The sequence below is a fragment of the Channa argus genome, chromosome 1, assembly GCF_033026475.1.
Source record: "Channa argus isolate prfri chromosome 1, Channa argus male v1.0, whole genome shotgun sequence".
Classification (NCBI taxonomy): Eukaryota; Metazoa; Chordata; class Actinopteri; order Anabantiformes; family Channidae; genus Channa; species Channa argus.
In genome coordinates, this window is record NC_090197.1 from 35,115,556 (window position 1) to 35,137,354 (window position 21,799).

The window sequence follows — 21,799 nt, forward strand, 5'->3', positions numbered from 1 at the left end:
ATATAATTTAAAAAGCAGGCTGACACATCTATTTATGAAAGCAAGCAATCACAACACACACACACCCACAAACTATATTGATTACTGGAATAAAAACAAAGCATCTAATATTGATTATCTTGTCTTTTTGTGTATAAGAGTCAAGCAGTGGCGAGTAATCAAGGGCATTACAGCATCACGCAGGAACACATAACAGCTTCTATTCCTGGCGAAGATCCTGAGCACAGAACAATACTAGAGCCATCAATAAACCCCAGCAAAATCCTTGTATTTTTAAGCCTATAGCAGTTTCTGTTTCACAAAGACTTCAGGCATAAATTTATTATTTATAAAGACCTAACATAGGATCACAAAGCTAAAATTCCACCTTTAATCACCAGGATGCATAGTTACATGCTGACAAAAGGTACTGTAATTGTGACTGTATTTTTAGAATATTTGCTAAGCTACATTACACCATTATAATCAGCATTAGGCATTACATCACAGCATGTAAGAGAGTGAGCGAGCAAGAGAAGCAAATAAGTGCTTGAAAGGGAACATTACGTTCTCTCTGAATATAAAGCTCAAATGCCAGAGTTTCCCATTTGCATTGAATGAGTCATCCGTAGAGACATCCAGCTTTATGATTGGTCTGATTCGCGAGTAACGCTGTACTGAGCCCCCAAGAGCATAGTGCAAGAATCAAACTGACACTTATTGGCACTGTGTACACGATGAATACAGCAGACAACCGTTCGGAAGCACACAGCAATGATCCCTCAAGCTGCTGAGATACATAGGCAATTATGATCCGAACTGGTGGATAATAAGGTATCAAAGGTGCTGTAGACTGCAGTTTGATGCGACTCAATTATTAAAGGCATTACCAGCTGAATTATGTGATTTCTGCAATGCTGTCTTTGTTGTTGTCACACTCTGAAAACAGAGCTGTTACACAGTACTGTAGGATGGTAATGCGTTGGCAAACACACTGCCATTACCTCTAGCCTGCCTCTATTAGTGTGATTCTCAGCTCATTATATCGGGAGGAAGTCCAACTACATACTGATGAATTACTTCATTCAAGACAACACTTGTTAAATCAACCAAAGGACAATAAACATATGCTGATTTATGGTAGAGACTGGACACAAATACATACACATTCTACACGGGCCGTCCAGAGAAACTCAAAATGTAGCAGTGACCTTTACAAATGAAGAAAAGGGAAAGAAATTGAGGTTTCTGCCGGCAGCTCACCTAGCTGTGCCCTCTCCCTCTGGACATCTTTGAAGTTGAGTCCGCTGGTCAGGGTGCTTTCGCGGTAGCGGTGGAGGGCCTCCCGCCTCCCGTTGGTTCCCAGCTCTCGGAGCACGGAGGGTTTTAGAGGCTCCGCTTTGAGACCGTGGGTCCATCCTGAGAAGTCAGGTACCGTCCACTTCACCAGATCCTCCAGCCGCACAATCACCTTCTCAGACACTGCAATTACCTCATGCTGAAAGGAAACAGCAGAATTACAAGAGAGATATGTGACATTGATTATTGATTATTTACTTGTGCCACAATGTTTTCACTCTGTTTGAAAAAGCTTGTTGAGATTATCTCCAGGTCTGCATGATGGACATTAAACATAAATACCACAGTACAAAAATACTCCTGATTCCCGAGGTAGAAAAACATCAACAAAATGTATTTAAAGGTTTGCAAACATTATGCAGAATAGATGCAATTTTTTTAAATGGTCACAATAATACAATATGCTATATTTTTTAGAGAATACATGCACAGTAAGAGTATTTTAACATGGTAGTCAATATGGAGCAAGGTTTACATACTTAACTGTTTATACTATTGGTATAATAATATTACTGCATCAAACCACACAAGCATACATCATACATTTTTAATGTAAAATCTTTCTAATCTAATCTATTACAGTAAACTGCAACAGTCAAATAGAAATAAAGACAAGTTACCTCATATGTGTACTTGCAGTGTTTGACTAAATACTTATTGTAGTTACATTTCACTTTTGGTAGGTAATGTGTGGAAGTATGTATGTGAGCATAATCAGGTTCAAAGTCTGGTTTAAAAAAGGAGTAAAATTAGGACAAAGATCTGAAGAAACAGGGCAAACAAGAGAATGTCCTTATTTATCAACTAAATTGGTATGTGTGTCAAGCTGCATTACGGCTGTGGATACACATTAATGTAAGTAAATTACAGCAGCATGAATATGGATGGTGCGGATGATTGCTGAATTGAATTTATGCCAGCAGTCAAATCAATGTCAATGAGGACGCAGTTGTTTTAGACTTTTTGATTAGCATTTAGGAAGTCGGGCTCCTGATATTCACCGTGACTGTTGAGATTTTATGCCTTACAACCACAAGTCACACTAGGTGGCTATGATTACACCTTGAGAGAGTCGACAAATAAGAGGAATGCGATGCGTTACAACAAGGGTGTAATGAATGAACAGCAGAACGCTATCAGCCACAGGTCTCTGACACAATAAAACTAATGTGACTCTGTCAGGAAACTATAAATGTGAGTCTAGAGTAGTGATGTGCATGGCTGACACTGAGGTAAGCTGAATATAGCTGTGGTGCTTTTGTGTACATACTTCAGTCTGTTCAGTCAGCTTACTTAATATGATTTGCTCTCCCTCCAGTGTGTCCTTCAATCCTTTTTTTCCTGTGGTTGATTCAGCCCCTTTTAATAACTCTAATACTCGAAGAACTACAAGCCCAATGGAGAGAGGGAAGGAAGCAGAGATGCTTAAATGTGTTTCCATTTGAAGGGCTAATGGCTGAAGTACTTGTTACCAACTGAGTGGTGTGGTGTGTGCTGGAAGATGGCTATTACAGAAAAAGGGAAATCTGGAGGACAGATGTGCACAGGCAGAAATGCAGACACCAAGTAGGTCTCTGATGTTCACCTTGGTTATCTCCAATTTACCAGACATCTGACTGCCTCTACAGAGTTCCAGTCATCATTCATTTTACTGACATGAAATAACACTTATTCATGCTATATGGACATTTTTACAAATTGTATATCTGAATGTTGAGAAGACTGACGCAGTGCGAGCTACACCTATATAATCCAATTTAACTCAAAAAACTGCAGTAAATCCTTCCTTTGTGACTCTTAAAATGTCACATTCAGTTTTCTTTTAGGACATTTAAGGCTGCATTTCTCTGCTTTTAATGGATTATTTCAAACTGTTCCCATTATTTTACGGCTACTCTGAAAACAAACGCATGAACACATGACTTTTCTGCTTCTTTTAAGATTCCCTCTGAGTGCTCTGTCTATACAATTACCCATATTCAGTTCTCACATCATCTGCAACTACAGGCGTATCAAATCCCAACCAGTTGGAGACAGTATTTCCTTATAAAGGAAAAGCCTGTGAGGGATAGCTTGATATAGCTGTGCCTCCCTCACTAAGTAGAAACATCAAACATGGGTTTTCGGTCTTCTTATAATGAGCTGTCTTCAGCTGTCAAGTGGTGGCGGGTGGTTGTAAACGGCTTTCCATGCAATGAAAAACTGACTGCTGCTTCTGCCTTCAGAAAAGCAGGCCATTTGAATAATGTAGAGCAACAGCAAATAGCATTCAGCCTGAAGCCAAATGCCAAATTGTACTGTATCTCTGCAGAATTAACTAACATACCTTGATGAAATCTACTGACACACAACAGAGAAGCACAATCATGAAATATTCCAGCTCAGTGCAATGAATGCTGTGCTGTTAGTGTAGGAGTCCAACAGAAATACTTGGAGTTATTCAGTAGTACACCAGAGCATACACACGCAGCCACAGAAAGCCTTCAAAACCCTCAGCCATTCTCTCTATATCAATCAGCTGCATGACATGGTGCCTCGTGTGAGTGTCAACAGATCCTGTTTGGAGACTTGTTCGGCTTGAGAGCAAAACACAACAGGTGAGAGCAATTCAGCAGCTGTCAACACAGTCTAGAATATAATCAGTCTATGAACTGAGCCACAGCACTAAAAACAGGCTACATCCATTTGCTTTGCCACTTACTGTTTTATTTTATATATATATTCTGCCAACGTTACACTAGCTGAAGTTTGTGGGCTGCAGGGTGATGTAGCACATACAGTCAGGAAGCTGAGTACTGGCTTGTGGTTTGGATAAGTCACGATATTTGATTGAGAAATGTTTATGCAAATACAGCAGAATTAAGTCTTGTAGTGTGTTTCTATGCAAGAGGTTTCTGAAAACAAGCCAAGGCAGTCAGTTATTGAGAAACAATCACAACAGTAGTGTTGCAGTGGCCTAGTATGCTACTACAAAATAAAAACCAGAAAATAGGAAGAGACTATACTAGTACTGCAGCCAGAGATTATTTTCATTAATCTATCGTTTGTTGAGTCAGTTAATAATTTAGTTCAGAAAGGAAAATGAGACGTTTATTCAAGCCACAGTAGGGGAGAAGTGCAAATATTATAAAACGGAGAAGCTGAAACCTGAATATATTTAACATCTTTGCAAATGTTTGCTGTTTTTCTAGTTTGAATTGAATTAGAAAAAAGAAGAAATTTAAACTCATCATCTTGAAAATGGGGAAACTTTGGTGATTGTAATGTTTTAACTTGTACTTCTTTTATACACCAATGAATAAATGCAATTGAGAATTTAAAAAATCAGTTGTTGTAGCAACACATTTTTACTTAATGCATGACTTAAACACTTTGTCCATTAGTAACATGTCAACTCCTTTCTGTAAATCTATTAACGGACTAATTGCTTCAGCGCTAGACAAACTCTTCCAAGATTAATTATTCCAGTGGCATTCATCGGCACTTCAGGGGTCGTCTACTGACTACTTGGATTTTCGGGTTTCAAAGACGAGCTTTAGAAACTTGGGCCCTTGCTCTTGTGTAAATGTCGCCCGTCCACACTGTGCTGTCATATCGAGTTATGCAGTTGATAGTTTGGCAAAGTGGCAGACACAGCCAACAGGCCACTTGATAATATAGGTCAGAGGACTGCAAGCCTGCAGCCAAGAGGTGACACTCCACATCAGCAACATACCAAACAGCCTGTTTGTCTTTTCAGTGACATTTCCTACACAGATGCATTATAAGAGCATTTATACACCCTAAACCGTGCCCTCAATGTGTTGCCATAGTTTTAGCCGCGCTATGTCTATAATTGCACATGCTACTCAACTGCTCGTTTTGGGATTGTGTTAAAACGCACGGCAACACATTAGCAGCTGAATGTTACATTCTGTCTCGGTACTTCTATCAATAATTCATATTATTGCTGCAGCAGCATGATATCTCCAAAAACATTACAGAGTGAATTTATTGCTATGACTGCACATAATGGACTGAAAGAGGAAGAAACAGACTTCTGCTGTGAAACTGTAGATAACTCTGTCCCAGCAAACTGTGACTCCAGCAATCTCACTGAAATTAAAGCCGCTAAAATCCATATCATTCAATTTATATGGATGCGGTGGTATAGGGGTGGCTCAACAGCACATGAGAGACACACATTCCTAATTCTGTATTTTGTGATCCAATTAGAAACAATGCAGCCTGAAATATTCCATATTACCCAGAACAAACAGTCAGACATTCCGGACTGTCAGCGTTTTGTGGCGGAGCGGCTCATCGTTCGGACAGGACTCTCAGCTTGGGAGTCAAGGGGTGCACGCTCCCAGTGGGTCGTGTCTTTCTATACTGTGGGTACACACACTGACACACACCCACACACACACACACATACTCGGGGCTCCTGTCATGCTGGGAAGGTTTCAGCCTGCTGCCTAAGAGAGGTCAGCCCTGGAATTCCTGAGGCCAAAGGAGATTAGTAATTGAGTAATGGACATGGTGACATGGACAATGAGGAGACAGAGAGGGAGAGAGAGAGAGGAGAAGGAGGGAAAAAGATGGAGAGAAAGAGGGTATGAAACACAATATGAGTTCATTATTTCCCCTCCCCATGACAGACCTTGGCTTCAGTGTCCCAAAACAAACTTATCTGGGAATTAAAAAGGAGCTCTGGGGACTAAGCCAGGGACACTAGAATATGTTCTTACACTGCCTGAAGACTGGAAAGAGTTCAAGGTACAACATTTAAAAGGTGAGAATTATTGTACCTAATGTTCTGGAAATTAATGCATGCAGTTTATTCATATGCATAAAAGTTGCTGTAATGTCTACAGGGTGCTGAACTCATCTTTTATTCAGTGATTCCATTAAGAGATTGCATGAGCTAGATATATAAACTTTGCATTCTCGCACAGCTATAATGACCGAGGGGGAAAAAGTGAGATAACAGGAGTTCTCAAAGCCTTTCTGAAAGTGGGTGAGGCATCCATCATGTAAGGTGACACCACAAAAAATACCTGTGTCAGCTTCCTTGGATCACTGCAATGCTTGTGTTTTAGGAAATGCACATACACACACATACAAAAACTAAATGGATGATTCCATATGCTCCATCTAAAAAACTGCAGTTAAGAATGAATAATACTGGCTAGAGCTTAATATGTGTGGCTGCATTCTCCTCAAAGGTTATAATAACTATACAACTGTAGCTGGGGGGCAGTGGAGTCATGCATCAAGGCAAATGTTTGCCTGTTCAAGTGGCTAGTCAATGACAAACTGAAAAAAACCCAAGCTAAAGGGCTCCAAAAGTCTCTTGTGTGTTGACAAACTGGGCGCTGCTGTAACATATTATTACTTATGCTGCAAAGACAAAACAGTTTGGTGAAAGAATCAGAAGATTGTGAAGGACGGGAATGACAAGTCATAAACCAATGGGAAATGTTAGTGGGTTTTTATAGCCTTTGAAGTCCAGGGTATTCCATTTTAAAAGTTTTAAATTACACTATCCTAAAAAGCTGGTAATAATTTACATGCTATTTCAGCAATGGTGAGGAATTCACTGGGGGGCAGTGTTCAGAGTTAATGACTTGTTCTGCGGCAGGAGGCGGCACACATGCGTGCACGCCACACATGCACACTAACTCCCCCACCCACCACCACAACCACCACCACCACCACCTCTAAATTCCTGCCATTGTTGTGTGAATGGGGAGATTTGGCATAATGCACAGACTTTCCAAGACAAGAGAGAAGTATAGATATTCTAAGGAGATCACTGTAAATAAAAAAAGTGCCATATCACATTTGCACTCCATTCATTCAGCAGAACAACCTTATCCATCAAAATGCTGTTCGCATATCTAAGCCACTTACACTTAACCCAACTAGCATCCCAGATGCCTGGATTACCCATTCAGGGTTTTTCCCCTAGGAAAAATCAAAGAAGCAGCAAATGAATACAATCTAATTTCCCTACAAGCTGGCTTTCCAAGCACTGAAACACATGCATGGACTACTGCCACAAACTGAAGAAATGGCTCTGGATGGATGCCAAAGTGTTTTCCACAGCAATCAATACTGGCCTACTGCTGCAGTCCCCAGCCTGTCAGTGTGTGTGTGTGTGTGTGTGTGTGTGTGTGCGCACTGTATACTGTATGTATGTATGTATGTATGTATGTATGTATGTATGTATGTGTGTGTGTGTGTGTGTGTGTGTGTGTGTGTGTGTGTGTGTGTGTGTGTGTGTGTGTGTGTGTGTGTGTGTGTGTGTGTGTGTGTGAGAGAGAGAGAGAGAGAGAGAGTGTGTGTGCCAAAGCCTTGTCAGCTACAGGGACAGAATAGAGGAGAAGAGAGGTCAGATGAAATCAGAGGTGATGATAATAGCACATTAATATAACATGATCCAGAAATATTCTCTGCGGTTGTGAATTCCCATTAAGAGCGCCTTGCTGTATTTGCAGTAAAGTGGGATACATAGTATAAGATAAGCATAAGCAATTAACTGCCTGAAGCAGAGTGTATAATAGGTGGTTGCTGTGTGCGGTGAGCTGTTATCTACAACAGCTCTCTCCTGAAATAGGGAGTCCAAAAACAGAAAGTATTACAGTACCAGGAGGAGAGGCAGCCCATTTGGAGTGAGAAGAAATAATGTGTCACTCAGTGAGTTTTAAAACACATGTGACTGTTTAGTCAGTGGCAGTTTGCAGGCAGACAAATACAGCAGAGGCCCCAATCGAGGGTTTGTCATAATGGGTGAGCAACTCGACACAAAGCCTGTTTAAAGAGCAAGCAGGGCTCAACTGGTGGGGGTAAACATTGTTTGTCAGGCTGGGATACAATGAAAAATAGAGCTTCCTCCACATATGGACTTAATAATTAACTCAGTATAAATAGATTAATACATTTTCTCTGGCGGTGTTTATCAACTGTTCAGCAAGCACAGGCGCCGAGAGTGGGGTTTATTCAGTGAATCACTATTTTTATTTCTAGCCAAAGCTGACCGGCCTTAAAGCTGGCTGCGTTTAAAAGGAATTGACCTCCAACCCTGTGTCAGAAGAAAAACAAGCACAGTAGGTCATGGGTTGGTTCCTCTTGTCGCTGCACAGCAAAACATGGCAAACGCCGCACAAGAGAGGCTGAAAGCAAACAAATACCTGAGAAATCACTAGGAAATGACATCATGCCTGGGTGCTGTGAGCACAAGCGAATCAGTAATCCAATTCTAGAGAGATAGTTCAACACAAGGCTGTTGTGGCGTCTTCAAAAAGTCATGCCTTTTGGTAATTAGAGGATATTCAGGCTTCGGGCTTAAGATAATAGCTATCTACAAGATATGAGGTGTGATCTCACAGAGAAAGGGAGCAACACAGCACTGTCTGTTTACATGTCAAATGTCACAAACCGAGTCTGTTTTATGCTGTGTGAAAATATTAAGTAAATCCAACATGATCTGAGAATAAATGTCAGGAGCCTCAATGATATCTAGTTGTGGCTTTACCTGATGCTGTCTGTGCTCATTTAGCAGTAAAAACCTTGTGAAAATAGCACACTTCCTGAGAGCTGTGAGTTATCAAGTTCATATCTGCATGACTCACTGGGCTAATTTGAACTCTTGATTTTCAGCCAGTCAATAACAAATTTACAATGTAACTCCTCAGCCATTAATCTGCCTTCATATACTAACATGGTGCTGGAGAAGAAAAATGACTAATGTGAGATTTATATACGCGGCTTCTCGGTGCAGCTAAAAATGAACCCTTCACTGATGTTTACCTTTTGAAAAACAAACACAATCGTCACTCAGGCGCACGGATGAAGAGCAGACGACTTTTAATATTATGGGTTTTTGTACCTGGCTGGTTTACCCTTCCTGTTTGCTTTGTGCATTATGGGTTGTTGCATGTGTACGCTCCTAGCTGACTCATGCGGTGCCGATTAGCGTTATGGGGCAAAGTCAGCGAGAATCTGAATGGGCTCAGTGAAGGTCATAAACTGACTTGAAGTTGTCAGGGCAATTTCCACTCCGTAATATAAAGTAAGAGGTCTGATTTGCTGAGAGCAGGGAGGTTTGACAAGGCCTTTAATTGAGGTCACCCTGCAGGCACCTACATTGCACTTAAACACCAAATTATATTATTTCATAGTCTGGCCTTCTTTAATCAGAGTGCAACTTCAAAGAAAGTGAATATGTCTCTGGTGTTTGCAGGATTGTGTGCTGTGATACCAGTTGCTACATAATTCATGGAGCAAAATTGCTTTTATTCCTCTTGTGATTCCACTCTGTTATCAATTACACAAACTGCAGCAAATGTTTTCCCTTCTTGCATCATGCTGTGCTTCACTGTATGTCCCAAATTCTTTGAGATGGGATTTGCATGGGGCAGTGTGGCCCTCCTGGTTGTCAATATAATATTTTCCACATATACCCATTGAACTGGAATGTAAGCACTTTGCAATGCAAATAAGTCTTCGGGAAAGGGGCGGAGCTGACATATCGTTGCGCAAGTGTGGCCTCCGAATCGGCGATGCTTGCACTTAAAGTAATTACTAAATAATTGTAGCGTGTTAAAGGCTAAAGCGAGGTGGCTTCAGGAGATGATACCCGCTCATAGACGAATTGTACCACAAAGATGATAGCTTGTCTAAGCGGCGGGCCATAAATAGCCACCTTTCTCATGAAAGGGAAATGTGATAGCGCACTCTATTACTCAAGAGGAAAGAATGTAAGTAAACCATCAGCGGAAGAGTCAAGTACAAACACGGCTTTGTCCTTCGTTATAAACAATGTAACGGCAGCAGAGAATAATTTCCATCCAGCCGCAAGTGATCAGAAGCAGAGATTGGCAATTAAAGTGCTGTTGTCGCTGGCTGAGGAATCTCTGAGAGCAAAACAAAACATCATTTGTTTTATAGCCGGTGAAGGGAAAAAAAACAACTCTCAATAATCAGAGTAATGCCATTCAGTGCAACGATGTAACCGGATCACAAGCGCCACATATGGCCACAGTCAATCATAACTATTGCTTTTCTGTGCCAACAGCGGCTTAATGTAACACAGAGGCGTTTTAAGTGCTGCCTGTAAATGTGAGCTGACAATATCACATTGTTGGGGATGGAAATGTTCACATGGAAAATTATGCAAAGCGCAGAGAGTAGTTAAAACGTGTCAGCGCTGGCTTTGCTCTGCCACGCTTAATGACTCGTTCAGCCTCTTTCAACATCAGGCGGCATTACAAAACATCTAATAACTATCGCACTGAGCGATCTGAGCCAGCTTGATCCCATGCATTCATTACCGTTTCGCAATTTCCGCCCATATGTCAGTATTTGACACGGTTTACCAAGAAATGAAATGACGGAGCCTCGGCGCAGGATTCTTGCGGATTTTCCCCTTTTATAACACAATTAACCCCATACAGCGCAGCGACAGCCTTACAGAGCGCAGCTGGACAAGTGCACAATCAGCAGTTGATAACACAATAGACAAACAGGCTAAAGTAAAACTGGAGAACAAATAGCGCTGTAGGTCACTCTGTCACGGCTCGGATTCATCAATGTCAGTATGAATGCAAGCGAGCGCCTGCGTCGCTATACATCCACTGCCAAGTCTTAATGCAGTAAAGATGCTGCTTAATAAAACGGCAGAAAAACTCAGCACACACGCGAAAAAACAACAATCATACACAATCATTCACCAGGCGATCGATATTCCTACCTCCCCGTGCGTGACTATCCGTCCCTGGGGAGTATCCTCGGGAAGAAAATAAAGTTTGGAGCTTGATAAAAGTTGCTTGCTTGTTCTTTCTTCCCAGAGCAACTGGAGCTCCGCTATGCAAATAGGATCCTCCGGTTTACATCTGACGAAGAAAAAGTCTCCGAGAGACAAAATCCTCGGTTTGCCGTCCAAGTTAAATTTAAAGGCTTTATAGAATATATATGGTCCATGTAAACCGCAAGACGAGCCCACCCACTGTAGAGAAGAAACACAAAGGGAGAAATTAGTGAATTGCTTATCAACTAACATGGTAAACAAATCGTAGCTTTTTGGCCACAAATATTTCAAACATCGCTGCGCAATTACGCACGGCTGGCAAATATCAAACTAGTATATCTCCGTTTCTGCACAAAATTAGTATCATGTAACTATTTTTAGATGTGACACGGATGTGGTGATACTAAATGCCATGTGTCAAAGTTTGGTAGATAAGACACGTGAGTACAGTTTACAGTAAGTGACCATACATCTCAGTGCGAAAATAAAATAAATCGACGCCTGATAACAAACGTTACCTTCAGTGAGTTCGGCTCCATCTCGACGTTATGAATTGATTAAACTCAACATGCTCTCCAAACTTGCTGGCTTGAATGGATTGCCGAAGGTCCTGCAAGGGAGATATTTGTGTGGAGTTCAAAACACTGCGTATCTTGTGGATGAAGAATTGGGCAAAAATATGTTTAGGGCGCAGAGATCCTGCAAGAAACACTGCGCAAATTTGTGTATTCGTTTAGTGAAGCAAATCTGTGGTAATTAATTCGTGGCGCATTTATATCAATTGCACTCACACGTGTAGACTAAATACGAATATGTAAATCTAATTAAGTAAACGTATTTCAATCATCAGTGAGTCCTGGTCGTATGTTAGAGGATAAAAGGTTGTTTTCACAAATTTGTCCGCCCACAAAAGCTTAATTGATGCTAATATTGTGGATTCGTAGGCTTTTGCGCGACTATGTTTCTTCCAGGACTTCTGTAAAAGACGTTCAGTATGAAAGCACATTTCTCACAGTAATGACACTGAGGCGCTTGCTGTGGATGCCTTCAAGAAACAATGTTACATGAAAGTTAATAGGGCTATCAAATGATTCCTCAAAAGGCAATGTGGGACCCGTGAGGTGGTTTGCTTTGATCGGTACTTGGTATGCGCTATGGCTTGGGCGTGCAGCTCGGCTCTTAATACTGAAAATTATGGCCTGTATATATTTTTGAGGAAAACATGAAAAGACAAAATTGGCAGAGTTAGAAAAGCGGGCGTCACGAGTAGGAATTCACGAGGCTGTCTGTCCAGATGTAAATCTGGTTAAAACGCTGCGCTGACCTTGTGAAGACAGCGGTATGTATATTTGACACGGGTTAACGCGTTTGTACGATCAAAGCCTCTTATGTATTTATGTTAATTAATATTTATTGTTATTAACAGCGGGGAATTACAGTGGCACAGGAAATCCATATACGCGTGTAATTTATTAAGAAGGGATCTGATATTAATACCGAATTACACAAACTTCACGTTTTCTATTTACATCTGTTGACTCATTGTCCTTTTGGGCTCCGATGGCTGAATGTGTCAGCTGTCTTTTCTCGGCTGTCTGGAATTATTTATGTACCCAACGTTACCAGTTCAGTCCACAGGGCTGTGCTGTTTCTCCAACGCCGTCCACCCTTTGCCCTGCATTTATCCACCACTCACATCCCAGAGCATGTAACAGCGACATATAGGCCCACTTCTTCAAACACCGGGTATTTCAAGTACACCATTACGCAATGCGCCTCTTCCCTGTAATGACGCATAACGCATACATGAGCATTGATTCACGTCCAGTAAAGTGTGTTCCTGTCTACCACACTGGACATGTTTTCTTCTTGTGGTTGAGCCGCTCTCATGAATTGTTGTCTGGTATTTACCCTAATGCCAAACAGAGCCTGATGATTAAGTATCAGTGACATGGAGGCTCATACTAATAATAATGCAGAACATTTGTAAATAAGATTTCCATAATTTTAGTGCTTTCGCCACCAGAGTGTATCTCCACTACCCCCATTCAAAGAAGCAGCAGAACATAATCTATTAATGCTAAAATAGCTGAGGCAATGTTCTGTGACACTCGGATATTTTAAGTAGCAGTTTAGAGCTATGGTCCAGAGTAAAAGGTGGATTACCCAGAGGCTCATTGTTTGACATGTGGCTGCAGCAGTGTTGGGATTCCTGCAGTGAATCCAATATAAACCACAGTTCTTTGTGTTATCTTTGCTGATTTCTCTCGCAGTCATTTCAGTGGCTGAATTAATGGGGTTGCATTGTTAATGGCAGCCACTATAATGAAGTCCCCAGTTAATCAATGGCACCATTCGAGCTCTTATCTGACAATTGCAAGTGTTTGCTTGTCAACAGACAGGGCTCAGCAGTGACCGCAGCATTATGATGCAGATATTACTGTTTGCTGTGTGGAAGTCTCACTTTGAGGCATTTCTCCTAAACAATATATGTGCTCAAAGAGAGATAGACATCTGACAATTTGATGATTTTATGGCAGAGTATTAGAGGCATCTTAGAGCAGAGTGGGATCGCATGCTGCATAATAACATGTGGTGCCCAAAACTCTACACACCCATGTGGTTTAATTGTCTCAAAATGACTTTAATAGAAGATGCTAAAAAAAATCAATAAGACATATTTGCATGGTTTCAACTCCTGAGTAACATGAACATGTATGAAAGCAATAAGGTTCCCAAAGAATCTCTACATTAGTCAATATGTAAATACGTCCTGTAAGACACATTGGACACTTTGGACACCACTTTCAGGCACATGTCTAACACTGTGAGAATTAAATGTGTTATACAGTATCCATGCTGAAAAGTGGCAGCTCAAATCCCCTTTAGTAGGTTTAAAAGTAACCCTCCTTAAGTCCAGCCTCACATGTGGGCTGTGAATTTTAAATGTTTTTCCACTTTAGGCACTCAAATAGTTTTTTCCACTCTTGCAATCGCCTCTCACAAGTTTGTTTATTGGGGCATTTTGCTAGTCGAGTAAGTCAAATAAAATCATTCACTATTTGAATATGTTTGTTACATCGTGTGACACAAAACTGTTCTTACTGCTAGTACAGCACAAGTGAACACAAATACTCTACACAACAGGCACTAAAATGCTTCATTAAATGAAAGCAAAACAGAATAAATATATTTGCTTATTTGTTTCCTGTAGCAGAAACTTGACAGATACATGGTAAAGCTTGTTTTCTCAGCACAGGTGTTCTACATTCCACATAATGAGGCAACCTCAGCAGGGAACCACCAATGTGGTTGGAAAATCACCTCAGAATGGCGGTTTAAACCACAGCAGAACACAAAAGCCATTAAAAGAGTGTACCCCTCTGTAATTCTGACCATATGTTTGCATGCTTTTATGATAAATATGAATTTTAGTTAAAATACAGTTAACCTTTAACCATCACAGAGTTACAGGAAAGAAATCAACCAACAGACAGCTGCTGATGAAGTATAAATTCACTGGCTTCACCCAGAGGAATGAAAGTATTATTATTATAAGGTAATATTATTACGAATTATCAATTCCCGGTCCATTCTGGCTACGTTTCGAGACACTGTTGGAAAGAAAGTGAACCCCAAGTTGCTTCCCGGTGGGTCAGGTGAGCACCTAGCATGGGAGCCCAAGCCTCGATTCTGTGAATGGGTGAATGAGAAGCAACATTTCAAAGTGCTTTCCATAAAAGCGCTGTCCAAGTGACCATTTCATGTTTGATTTAGCTTAGATTTCCTCCATTTTATATCAAAACTCAATTTTTTTGAGTTTTTGACAGATTTTAAACAAGATATTCGAAGATATATATATATATATATATATATATATATATATATATATATATATATATATATATATATATATATATATATATATATATATATGAATGTATGAAATATGACACCAAATTAGCTGCTTGCCTGCATGAAACCAAAGTTGGTAGTTAATTGACCAAAGACTGTAGTCAAAGACAGTGTCATGTTATCATAGGTTTGCTGAACAACTAACACTAAATAGCTTACATTTTCATTTTTCTAAAACAAAAACACTTTTATGTATTACATACATATATTCATAATTCAGTGGTTTACACTTACAAAAGTTTCTAAGGTTATTCTGTATGTAAATGAGAACATGCTTTTTGGGGGGAGATGGGGTCTTTTTCGGTTCTGTTCAGTAAAGTTTCTGAAGCTAAACTAAATCAAAAATATGTTTATGTACTTGTGAAACTCTTTTATGCAAAGAGTAAGTTTTCAGTTGCTCATTTCCTGGAAGGAAGCCACTTCCCTCACTTCAACCTAGAGATAGCTCAAACTGGCTTATATTAAAAAAACAATGGGGGAAGAAATACTCTATTATACTCAAATAATACAAACCTCGTCCCTCCAAATAAAAATTAGAGTTCCATTGTTGTTTTAATACTAAACTAGTGATGCTTAAGCTGCAGTAGGTCAAAGTAGAAGCAAATTTAAACATTTTAAATGTTGAGATCTGGCATCTGGACCATTATGTAATAGGTTCATCATATTTGATATGCAAAAGAGGGTAAGGCCAACACTCACTGCTTTGCATAAAAGTGGGCAAATTTAAAGCCCTTAATTTGCAAAGTATCTTGTTATTATATTATTAAATGTAGTTGAGTTAAAAGTACAATTGTTTCCTTTAAAAATGTAGTAGCACAGAAAGAGATGAACATACTTGTGTAATGTAGAAGCACGTTAAAAGTGAAAATAAACAAGCAACTTTTTCAACAAGATATGAGACACCGGATGGTTAGGAGCTAAATCTTACGTTTACTAGTAAAAGCTCTCAGCGTGATACAAGGAGCTACATTTCTCTCTGCATTATGAAAATCTACAAATGACTAAAGCGAGAAAACGTCTGAGAAATTAGGGCAAAACACTCTATCTCCAACTCATTCCACATGCACAATTGCATTACCAGCTGGATATCCATCTATCAGCAATGGAAAGCCCTGGGACATTAAAAATCCATCAAGTAAATATGTCCCGGGGAACACGTTTCAATAGTAACTTTACACCTGCGTCTTTGTGCTGCTGTAATCACATGACAATGCCTCCTGTCTGCCGCATGACTTTAGGAAAGGTAACAGGAGATGTGAGTGCTGTTGCTGGGCTAATTTTAGCCTCTTAGACTCATCATAACATGGTTTTACATTTCTCTCCATTCAATCACATGTGGGTCCAACTACGGAAGATGGCACACAAAGAAAAGAAATCCAATTAGTTTATTGAAAGGATCACTTTTAATCAGGCCGTTAGGTTCAATATCTTCATCTTGAGGCAATTTTAGAGGATTTTTGCGTATATTAGCAGGTGTCAGCCAGTGCACTGTGGGCTGAATATTGACTGAGTTAGCTCATAAATATCTGTGATGCAGTGATATCTTCACAACATCAAAGGAGCCACCACATGCAGTGAACTGTGTTGATTATTACTGTTCACAGCAGAATACAAGAAAAACAACATGCATTTCTGTCTCTTTGTTCTCATCTTATATCGCAGTTTTTCATCTGAGCTACCATACCTCATTATGTTTTATGGATTTAATTGCAATATTCAACACTGAGGTCCCTCATTTCTAACAAATTGCCATTGATCATATTTAATAACAAATATTTATATGTGTGTTAGGCACAGTAATTCATAAGGAAAACACAGGCTGGCTCACACTAAAAGGCTGCCATGACAATGAACTAATTGTCTGCAAAACACAATTTCACATTCACAGACCACTATTACCGCTGAATTGTTTAATAATGTCAAGTGAGTCATTTTATTGAGCGCCACACAAATGTAATCATGCGGCAGGGCAACGTGAATTTGAGTGTATACAAGTGTTAACATCACTATGGGTTTTAAGTTATTACTGCTGCAGCAAATGTAAATTTGCCTTATTGATGGAGAGTCCTCAGCTGAATCAGAAATATGCAAACCACAAACAAAATAGGCTGCTTCATTCCCCTGCCATCTGCATACACATCAGGACACACACACCACACGCACACACACAGCCACATTTTATATCTCCCATCTGAAACCGGGATTAGAACCATGAATAATGTATTTATGTAAATGTCTGATGGGTATAACTATAAAAGATGAGAGTGATTGAAAAGGCATTTTGTTAGATTGAGTTACAGCTGCCTGTGAGTTATGAATGTTTTCAGTGCAGGGAGTCAGGCAAACACCAGTGAATCTAAAAAGAAATGCCTTAGTTCTGAAGCAAAGAGGTCACAGAGTCACCTCCACGTCTGAGGAATGCATTAATACAAAACCTGATCTCAGCATTTATGATTCAGTCAAGTTATTAGGCCCAGTGGTCAAACTATCGTTGACTATAAAGACACTAAGGACACTGACCTCAGCGTTTACCATCTGCGTAATGCATCACCAATGCCTTTCCTGTCTAGCGCTGAATGGTTATAAAATAGGCATAAATGTCAACAGACATCTATGATCAGATTATTCACTGATGCGAGTCAACCATCCTTCTGGGCAGAGAGTACTGCATTATATATAAGTCTAATAACTGTGTGTATAGGCAGCTACAGTGCAGCCGTTTTACACAGGCAGTTTCATGATTTGTCATAAGATATTCTATTTGAATAGCAGCTTCACTTGTCATGTGTGCAATACTTTCGTAATCTGTGTAATCCCTGTGATACATCTGTGAATCAGTACAAAGCAATGAGCCTGTTCAACAATAGAGACAAATGATACGTTTTGAAACATGATTGACAGCTGCTGAATTGATCTATTAGAGCAGTGCAGGAATGAAAAAACAGTATTTTGTTCTGAGCTCAGCGCTTGTGCACACATATTAAAGAAAAAAATCTCCCAGCATTAATAATTTATCTCATTTTATAAGGCAATTTAGCAGTCACTTGAAGTTGCTATGGTGACAGGGGGGTATTTTGAGACAACTAATGACCTATGCAAAACCCACTCACTGTAAACTTCAGTCAAGCTAAATGAGATTGCTGTCTGTGCTGTGTGTGATACATGGCTGAGAACTTAATCCCCACGCTATGCTTGGCCTTTTTCTGCTTAGGACAAATTAAGGTTGTTAATATCAATGTAAAACATCTGTGGGCTGTTTACTGTACAGGGAATATGAGCCAAGAAGCAAATCGGAGCCCAGCACTGCACTTCATAATAATCTTTTGTTTTGATTGCTAATGTAGAATTCATAACTGTTGTCAGGTTAAGGTCAGAAAAAAGAAAATGAATACTTATGATATGGTTTAAATGTAATTCAATATCACACTAAATCCTTTTCAGTATCTCTTTATTTTGCAGCTTACGTCAAAGATTCCACATTGGAAAAAGCTTTGAAGAGTCACCCTGTTCTGAGGCAAATCATATTTGTCCAATAACTGCTTGGCCTGTTGCAGCTGTCGAGCCTGAGATGGAATGAGTCATGTGTTACCCATTTAAGTCCAATTTCTCCCATGCAAATGCCTGACATATGTGACTCCGCAGGGCCCTGAGTCAAAACAGTATTTTTGAAACAAGGGAAGAGGATCAAGGCCAGGGCTGTGTGACCATTTACCCACCTGCTTCACCCATGACCTGTTCTAATTAAAAAAGTTTAAATTTGTGAGACAATCCCCTCGTGTTGTTTTCTGACATGGGCTTAAAGCAGGCGCAGCTGCCATGAAATTAAATGAGTAAACAAAGGAGGAACAGTTTCAGCATGGTTTCTCCTTAAAAGGAGCGCTCCTTTGGAAAATATGAGCTATATCCACTGAGCTGTGGTACTGTAACTGTGTGATGTCGAAACAAACCCATTTTTTTATCCCTAAAAATAAATTGACACACACAAAGCAGCGGCAGCTAATGTTAATAACATGTCTTTGGTCTCTCTCTCCCCTCATTTTTACAGTGTAGCTGAAATGTCAAGTTGATTAATAAATCTGTGACTTTTGAGTTGTTTTGCTCTGTTCCTCCTGGAAACTGTGGTGTTGAGTGCCACCTCTTGGGATACAACAGTAATGACACGGAGCCGATGACAACTGTATCACATAGGATTACACAGTGTTATTTACAGAGCACCATAATATTGAGGTTATTAATTAACCAGACTTGAGAGAGGTCCTCCTGCTGGTCACAAACCACTGATAAAAGCTGCACTGTGGCTCTGGTTTTCTCTGTTACAAAAATGAACCGAGAGGGGAGCATGCAGCTTTAAATGCAACCTGAAATGTCTAAGATTTCTATATTCTTCTGGTGATTGGTACATGCATAATATTACTCTTTTAAGGCTGGAAACTGCTTTTCTATTTGGATTTTCTTCAAATCAGGGTGAATTTAAAAACTCCCTTTAAACAGCTGTTTTGGCATGCAACTATTAAACTGTCAGCTGAAACCAAAACATATTAAAATCTCAGGTTTAGTGGATTTGTAAGGAAACATGACTCAACACATCTATTTAACTGCAGGGCAAAATGGTAAATGGTAAATAGTCGCTTATATAGCGCTTTTATCCAAAGCGCTTTAAAATGTAGCTTCCCATTCACCCATACACACACTCACACACCGATGGCGGTGGCTCACCTGACCCACCGGGAGCAACTTTGGGTTCAGTGTCTTGCCCAAGGACACTTCGACTTGTAGCCAGGAGCGAGAATTGAACCAGTAACCCTGTGGTCCATGGTCAACTGCCTTACCAACTGAGCTACAGCCGCCACTTCACTTCACAAAATAAACAGGCCCTTTTAGAAGTAGACACTGAACAATGTGTATCTTAAAATTTTAAAGTTATGTCATTTAAAGAGGTACACAATATATAAAATATATCTGAATGAGAAAAACTGACACAAAACTTCCAAATTTTAACCACAAACAGACTTAATACAGCCACAAATGAAAGGCAGGCCCAACCCCAGTCTTTGCCCAAGGGCCCACTTCACCACTCCTGCTTGCTGGGTGTTAACCTTGGACAGATTTATCTATATGTGACTACTACAGCCTTTGTGCCTCTCACACTTTGTGATCATATAATGAAATGCAGAACCCACCAAACAGTTTGTGATATATCACTTTAGTCTGGAAAATTCTCCAAAATACCTGAAATAATCCAGTTACCAAGATCTTTCCACATCTGCTCTGAAGCATGTTGGTATATGAATGCCATCTCTTTTCCACTGCACCATGCTTTATTCACAACATGATTCCAACTATTTTAATACTTCATTAAGGTACTACCTGATGTCAAACACAATGTTTTTAGACACCAGCCTGATGAAGACAGGATAACTGAAAGTGTTTTGATGCTTTGATGCAAACACAACCAGGACAAGTCCAGATGCCTTGATTTGATTTTAGTTTTCAGTTCTCTTTTTATTCCAATTGTCATTTATAGTTTATGGGTAACTGTGAACAGCAATAGTTCAAAATCCTGATGTCACATCTGATGCAGATTATTGCACCATTTTATTCATGGCAAAGATGTCTTTGTGCTGACATAGCAAACTGTGCAGCTGTGTAGCTGTGATGATTAAAGCTGCAGCATAGAGGGAATCACTGTTCTGTGATCAGTGAACAGAGGCCCTCGGCCATCTCTGTCATTATCATCTCCACGCAGCCGAGAGCGGAGTCTTGAACAGCACCCTCACACAGGATCGCCGGGTAACACTAGGCCTGGGGTATGATGTCGGATGGCCTTTCTGTCTTAGCGAACAGAGGAGCGTTTGTTTCCCTTTATGACTGACTGACTCACTGTCTCTCACTCTGAAGTTGTAAAGAGTAAAGACTCTACTAAATGTGGTTTGATTTCAGTTTCTTGCCACTTTTGTGTTTATAGTTTATTCTCAACTTCAATAGCTTGGAAAACAGCAAAGTGAATAAACACTAGGGACAAAAAACACCCTAGTGGTTTCTTAAAAAGTTTTTTGATGCTGAATCTATTTTTCTTACATTCAGCATGACTCTCTTCTTTTCTTTACAGTATGAAATTCCTACTGTGATTTCATGTGATGCTAACTGAGAATGGTGACAGACTATTTGGAACAAAGACAGGAAAAATCTTTTTCTAAGGCCAGGGGGTCACAGTTCCGCTCGCTTGTAATGTCTAGTTAGGTTTTTTGAATAAAAATCAAGTCAGCGTGCAGCCAAATATGGCAAAAATAGAGGTGGGCAATCACCTAAATATTTATTTATTTATAAAGATTTGTTTTGAACATCAATACCAGTGTCATGGCTCCCTCTCATATTTTCATTTTCAAATCCAGGGTGAGCCTTTTTTTTTTCACTAAAAACCTGCATCCTCATGTCAGCATCTCGTTACCCTGTTGACACAGAGGGACTTTTAACCCACCACCCACTCATACTGCGGGGGACATAAACAAATGCACCCTTCGTGCTGAAGCTGTAAACATCCTGAATGAAAGCACTTATTTCATGTGGGAAATACTGAATCGGGAATTTAAGGACAGATATGTGGTCTATTAACCAAAACACACTCCACACATTTGAGTAAGGCTTAATGCACTGGCGCAAGTTTAAAAGAGGGTTTTTAATTTTACAGGAGAAAATGAAGTAAGGAGGAGGAAGGTGGAACTCAACTGCAGTGACCAGGAATGAAGCCCTGTG

General features: G+C 40.0%; 1 protein-coding gene across 2 annotated transcripts in view; it reads right to left on the minus strand.

Moving 5' to 3' along the window:
- arid5b (AT-rich interaction domain 5B) overlaps window positions 1-11,769 on the minus strand; it is a 73,248-nt gene extending 61,479 nt beyond the window's left edge. For both annotated transcript variants that reach the window (XM_067515600.1, XM_067515589.1), the window contains exons 1-3: window positions 11,650-11,769; window positions 11,075-11,329; window positions 1,243-1,477 (exon numbers count right to left, since the gene is read on the minus strand). In XM_067515600.1, coding sequence (XP_067371701.1) covers window positions 1,243-1,477; window positions 11,075-11,329; window positions 11,650-11,670 — 511 coding nt within the window. In that variant the 5' untranslated portion in view covers window positions 11,671-11,769. The remainder of the gene's footprint in view (window positions 1-1,242; window positions 1,478-11,074; window positions 11,330-11,649) is intronic.
- Between the last annotated feature and the right edge of the window lie 10,030 nt (window positions 11,770-21,799).